Below are 6,094 nucleotides of genomic sequence, written 5' to 3'. Positions count from 1 at the left end.
CGGGCGCCGGGGCGCCGGGAGCTTGCAGCGCTCTAGAGCCCGGGGGGACCCCGGGACCCCCCGTGTCCCCCCCCCCGGGGCCGGCCCCGCCATGCTGGTGGCCGGCTCTCCGTGCGGCCCCGCGGGGCTGCGGCAGTACCGGGGCTGTGGGGGCCGGCGGGGCTGCGAGGTAAGGGCCGGGCCGGGCCGGGCTGGCCGGGGCTATCCCGCTTGGCATCGCCCTCCCGGGGTGGGATGCGGTGACCCATCCGCTGTGCCCCCCCTCGGGACTGGTTGTAGGGGGCGGGGAACCGGGGATGTGGTGGAGGAGCCGGGGCCGGCTCCAGCCGAAGGGTGCTGCTGGGAGCCCACCCAGGGGTGCTGGGGATGGATTGGCCCCATCCCGGCATTGGGATGGTTGGAAGGGGAGATCTTGGGACGTCCCTAATGCTGTGGAGAGGAGGTTCTGCCTGGAGCAGTGGGCTGGGAGGTGAGACAAGGGGCCTCTGGGGTCTCCGTCCAATTGCTGCTGTTCCCGGACGGGGAATGGGATTTCTTTCCATGTCCCCATGCCTGGCATCACCCGTGGCTTCTGGACTTGGAGGCTAATGTGCAGAATGTGAGTCCCTGAGGTGCCTGTGGGGTTTTATGGATAGCCCTGTCGCCAGTCCGCAACTTCGGTCCTCCAACATTCCGACTTTCCTGGGGATGGCATCTCTTCAAAAAGTCTTAACACTCCCGTGTTGTCCTGGTGCTTTGGAGCCAGCTCGGGGAGAGCCGGTGCTGGTGGGAATGCCCTAGACCTTGGTACCATGGGCTGGAACCGTCCCATCCACCGTGCCCTTGGCGCTGCTCTCACCCCCCATGGGGCAGCTTCCAGCCCCGTTCCAGGCAGGAGACGGTTCCGAGGGGCAGACCCGCTCCGCCGGGTGCCTGCAGGGTGTTTGCTTAACCTCCCCTTATCGGGAATGATTTTCCAACACCTGACTAAGCACTGGCTCCAGCGCTGCTTGGCACACCCCGCCTGCTCCCGAGGGATTAACTCCTTCCCCAGCGCCTCCGTAGAGCCCCAGGGCAGGCTGGAGGTTGGGAGCAGGTCTGAGCCAGCGCCTCGCCTCAGTGTCCCCAGCAGTGGAAGCAGGAGGTGGTACCTTACACAGCGGTGGTGCAGTGCGGGTTAACCGCTGAGCACCGCTTAATGCAGGCAGACAGAACGAGCCTCTTCGGAGGGATGATTAAAACGCACCTTCCAAGGTCACCCTGAGCTGTCATTGCCGGGCTCCAGGCTCCTTCCTGCCACCCGGGCTGGAAATCCACGGTCTGTCGCCATGTATTTGCATTGCTGGGGTCCCAAGGGAGCCTCTTGAAGCACCAAAGCAGCTCTTTTGCCCCCAGAAGTGAGTCAGCACTGAGCCAGCTCAGCACCTGCTGTCACCCCAGTGTCACCCCAGGCTCTTCAGTGGTGACTCAGGGCAGGAGCATCCTGCTGGGAGCAATGGGAGCTGCTGGATGCAGGTGCTGGTGGCAAGGTCCTTAACAGGGCACCACGGAGAGTGGGGTGTGCAGTCTGCGGTTGGCACCCACGGGAGCTGTGTGTCCCTGGTCTGGGGTTGACACCCATGGGTGCTGCATGTCCCCTGTCTGCCATTGACACAATGTCCCTGGGACACTCAGTGGCCGGGCTGACACTGTTGTTCCTTCGTTCCTAGGACACAGGGATCCAGGTCCCCCAGGAGCTGGAGAAGGGGCCCAGTGCCTTCATCCCCCTGCAGGAGGTGAGAGGATGGCGATGGTCCTGGGTGGGTGCTGCCAGGGGACAGGGCAGGATTCCCAACCCCTATTGCTGGTGCTGGGGTGCGATGGGGAAGGGTCCCCACTCTGCTGTGGCAGTGGGGGGGAGCAGTTGTGTTCCAACCTGCCGTGCCTCAGTTTCCCCATTCATCCAAACCCCTATCCCCCAGTAACACCCTGCGGTCCCCATAGGGCACCCTCAGCCCTATCTCAGCACCCAGTGCCTGGGTCCCAGATGTTCCTCCTGCGCTGGAGATAACAGAATGATTTCGTCACCCAGAGAGGCTGGGGGGGGCGGGCCCATCTTCTCCTCCCCATTACACACCAGGGCCCAAACAACCAAACAACCCCACTGACTGGGCTGTGCAGGGTCCGCCATGGAGCCCCCCAGAGCTGGGAGCAGTGGGGAGCAGAGACGGTGTCCGTACCGGGCAGGGGTGAGTGCTCAGGGGGGTGGGATGGGTGCTGCTGGGTCCTGATGCTTGGGTTTAGGGGGTTCCTATTGGGCGGAGGGGCTGCAGCACAAAGCCCTCCTCTCCCCATGCCCACAGATCCTGCAGGAGGGGATGGAGAGCAGCCTGCGCCAGCTCCTCATCGAGGCCTTCGTCTCGGCGGGCCGGGTGGACAACATCACCATGGTCATGGGGCTGCACCCCCAGTATCTCAGCAGCTTCTGGAAGACCCAGTGCCTCCTGCTGCGCATGGACGGGCCCCTGCCCTACCACAAGCGCCACTACATCGCCATCATGGTGAGCATCGGGCTGCTTTGGGCTCTGGGGTCCTTTCCTGGGCTTTTGGGACCTCAGTGATGGGTCCTCCTCGGAGCTGTGGTCCCAGAGGCTTGGTCGCATGGTCCCTATCCTGGGTACCCGGCATCCTGGGGTACTGGTATGCCCTGGGTACCCATCACCCCTTCCCTCCAGTCCATGGGGACTGGTGCTGATGGTGGTGGAGGGGGGGCAGGGACTCCTGTCTGTCCACTCATCCCTAAGGAAAACCCTCCAAGAGGGATGGAGGGAGGTGGCTCCTTGCTGTGGCTTCTCCAAGGCCTTCTAGCAGGGTTGGGTGCTGACTGCCCCGGCTCTCCCCACAGGCAGCAGCTCGGCACCAGTGCTCCTACCTGGTGGGCTTGCACATGGGGGAGTTCCTGCAGGTGGGGGGCAACCCTGCGTGGCTGCAGGGGCTGCACTGTGCCCCCCCGAAGCTCAGGAACCTCAATGAGATCAACAAGCTGCTGGCACACCGGCCCTGGCTCATCACCAAGGAGCACATCGAGGTGAGAGCACCCCAAACCCCGCAGCCAGTTTTGAGGGGGGGCACATCCTGCTTGTACAACTCCCCCCCCGGGCTGAACCCATGGGAACGGGTGGCTTGTGCCCTATGGCTGGTCTATGGGGAGGCACATCCTGAACTCGCTCATCCCTCCCAGCCCCATGGCTCTGGGGTGTGATGGGGGGTGCAGCCGTGGGGGGGTCTCTCCAATGCCATGTCCCTCGCAGGCCCTGCTGAAGACAGGGGAGAACAGTTGGTCCCTGGCAGAGCTGGTGCAGGCCCTGGTGCTCCTCACCCATTACCACTCCCTCGCATCCTTCGTCTTCGGCTGCGGCATCAACCCCGAGGAGGACCAGGAGGGGGGACAGGGCTCCTGGCCCCCCCCGACCCACAGCGACAGCAGCCCGGCCTTTGAGGACAGCATGGGGGGCTCTGGGGTAAAAGAGGGGGCTCAGCCTTGCAGGGGTTGGGGTGGGGAGGGAGGGCATGGTGGAGTGATGAGCTGCCCTATGGGGCTTCCACTGGGCGCAGCTTTAGAGCCATCTTCCCAGTGCCAGGGATGAGGCACGGGAAGAGCCAGGGTCTGGGCAAGGCCCGGAGGCTGGGGCTGGTTCCGAGCTGCAAGCAGCTCCATGCTCCCCTTTGCAACCCCTCTGCAGCCTTGACCCTGGGCTCTGCTTCCCCAGGCCAGAGACGCCATGCAGGAGGTGGAGGTGCTGATGGAGAGGATGAAGCTGCTGCAGGAGAGCCAGCAGGAGGAGGAGGGCGTCACGCAGGAGGAGATGGAAACGCGCTTTGAGATGGAGAAGACGGAGAGCTTGCTGGTGGCTCCCTCGGGTGAGGAGGAGCAGGGGTGGTGCTGGCTGGAAGTGGGGTCCCCATGGGGCAGGGAGGGGGGAAGGAGCTGGGAACAGTGCAGGGATGAGCAGGATGAGCTCCGTGATGAGCCCACGTCACCCACGGCCACTGCGGTGCTGTCTCCTAGACCTTGCGGATCACTCCCTGCAGTCCAACGTGCTCTGCTTCGTGGAGGACCCCGAGTTCGGCTACAAGGACTTCACCCGGCGGGGGGAGCAGGCACCCCCCACCTTCCGTGCGCAGGTGGGTGCTCACATCCCATCCTGCACAAAGGGAAGGGATGCAGGGGGCTGGTCCCTGGCTTTGAAGGGAGCCAGGCTGAGAGACCTGGGCTGGTTCAGCCTCTAAGGGGAGACCTCAGAGCAGCTCCAGTGCCTGAAGGGGCTGCAGGAAAGCTGGAGAGGGGCTTGGGACAAGGGCCTGTAGGGACAGGCCAAGGGGAATGGCTTTAACCTGCCAGAGGGGAGACTGAGCTGAGCTCTTAGGCAGAAGCTCTTCCCTGTGAGGGTGCTGAGGCGCTGGCACAGGGTGCCCAGAGAAGCTGTGGCTGCCCCATCCCTGGCAGTGTTCAAGGCCAGGTTGGACACAGGGGCTTGGAGCAAGCTGCTCCAGTGGAAGGGGTCCCTGCCCATGGCAGGGGTTGGAGCTGGAGGAACTTTAAGGTCCCTTTCAACCCAAACCAGGCTGGGAATCTATGGCCCCACAATTCCCCAGCATCCTTTCTCTGGCAGGATTACACCTGGGAGGACCATGGCTACTCGCTCATCAACCGCCTCTACCCCGACGTGGGGCAGCTCCTGGATGAGAAGTTCCAGGTCGTCTACAACCTGACGTACAACACCATCGCCATGCACTGCGGCGTGGACACGTCCATGCTGCGCAGGGCCATCTGGAACTACGTCCACTGTGTCTTTGGCATCCGGTGGGTCCGTGAGCCTGGCCTCCACCTTGGGTAGAGCCCATGAGCGGCTCCAGCCTGAGGGCTCGGGCTTGGTCTTGGTGCTGCTGTTTAGCCTAAGGCAAAGCGATGCTGTTGGGGGATCCCGGGGCTGTGCCTGGAGTAACGTGCTCTCCTCTTTGTCCCAGCTATGATGACTACGACTATGGGGAGGTGAATCAGCTCCTGGAGCGCAACTTGAAGATCTACATCAAGACGGTGGCTTGCTACCCGGAGAAGACAACCAAGCGGGTGTACACACAGTTCTGGAGACACTTCAAGCACTCGGAGAAGGTGCTGTCCCATCCCTTCCCCTCCTCATCCTGGCGGTGCTGAGCCCCTCTGTGGCCTGACCCTGCTCTCCCCGTGTAGGTGCACATCAACCTGCTCTTGCTGGAGGCTCGGATGCAGGCAGCTCTGCTCTATGCCCTGAGAGCCGTCACCCGCTACATGACCTGACCAGCATCTGCTCCCTCCTCCTCCTCCTCCTTCATGGGGGAAGCCAAGGGGGGGAGCTAGTACCATAAGGACTTTGTTGGAACGTCGTCTCCCTGCTTAAGGAGCTGTGGAAGGAGAGTTGGGGCTTCCCCATCCCTCTTCCCAAGAGAGGGGACCCAACAGCCATCAGTGCTGGGAAGACCCAGCAATGCTGCCCTGGGCTTGGGGGTGCTCGATGAAGCCAACCCAGGGTGCTGTGGGTGCTGCCTTCACCGTATAGTGCTGGTGTTCTGTACAGTCATGGTGTCCATGTTCCATGTCCTGGCACCAAGACTGTCACTGGGGAGGAGGGGGCAGAGAGCAGCACAGGATGGACAGCACCGGCTTTGCTCCTGCTTCTTGGGGTCATCCTGTGCTGGAAGCCATGGGGGTGCTGCCCTGGCACCCCCTTCCCACCCAAGGAAGGCACCACAGCAGCGTTGGGAAGGATCCAGGCACCCCGGGTGCTGTTCATCTCTGAGCTGGGATCACCTCCGTGCCTTGTCCCTGCTGTGACCTGGGGCCATCCCCTCTGCCTGAGGTGGGGAATGGGCTGCTCTGAGGGTGGTGGGGTGGGCTATGGGGTGGCTGTAGCTTTATCCAGAGCACGTCCCAGGGCGCGGGTCGCTGGGGAGGTGCCTGTTGGGATGAATCCTGGCTCAGCCACTCTTGGGTTGGCCCCGTGGCCCCTTACTCCAGTTAAGTTATTTCTATGTGGTTTGGGGTGGATTTACTCCTGCCTGGGCACGGTGATGCCTTTGGGCCTCGGGTACAGACCTT

The 6,094-nt window shown here is 63.1% G+C and overlaps 1 protein-coding gene across 1 annotated transcript; it reads left to right on the top strand.

The window, feature by feature from the left end:
• Positions 1-30: 30 nt before the first annotated feature.
• On the top strand, positions 31-5,583 carry SESN2 (sestrin 2). The gene is made up of 10 exons (XM_057427761.1): positions 31-169; positions 1,689-1,754; positions 2,322-2,519; positions 2,864-3,046; positions 3,270-3,479; positions 3,729-3,879; positions 4,028-4,143; positions 4,632-4,822; positions 4,987-5,131; positions 5,210-5,583. Exons 1-10 carry the CDS (start codon positions 92-94, stop codon positions 5,294-5,296), a joined length of 1,425 nt encoding a protein of 474 aa, XP_057283744.1. The 5' UTR covers positions 31-91; the 3' UTR covers positions 5,297-5,583.
• The last annotated feature ends 511 nt before the right edge of the window (positions 5,584-6,094 follow it).

This window comes from Pezoporus wallicus, unplaced genomic scaffold, assembly GCF_028554395.1.
Source record: "Pezoporus wallicus isolate ANWC-B61680 ecotype Strahan unplaced genomic scaffold, APGP_CSIRO_Pwel_v1 contig_14327, whole genome shotgun sequence".
In the NCBI taxonomy this organism is placed as follows: Eukaryota; Metazoa; Chordata; class Aves; order Psittaciformes; family Psittacidae; genus Pezoporus; species Pezoporus wallicus.
The sequence above is the reverse complement of the archived record's forward strand: the minus strand, read 5'-3'. Positions and strand labels throughout refer to the sequence as shown.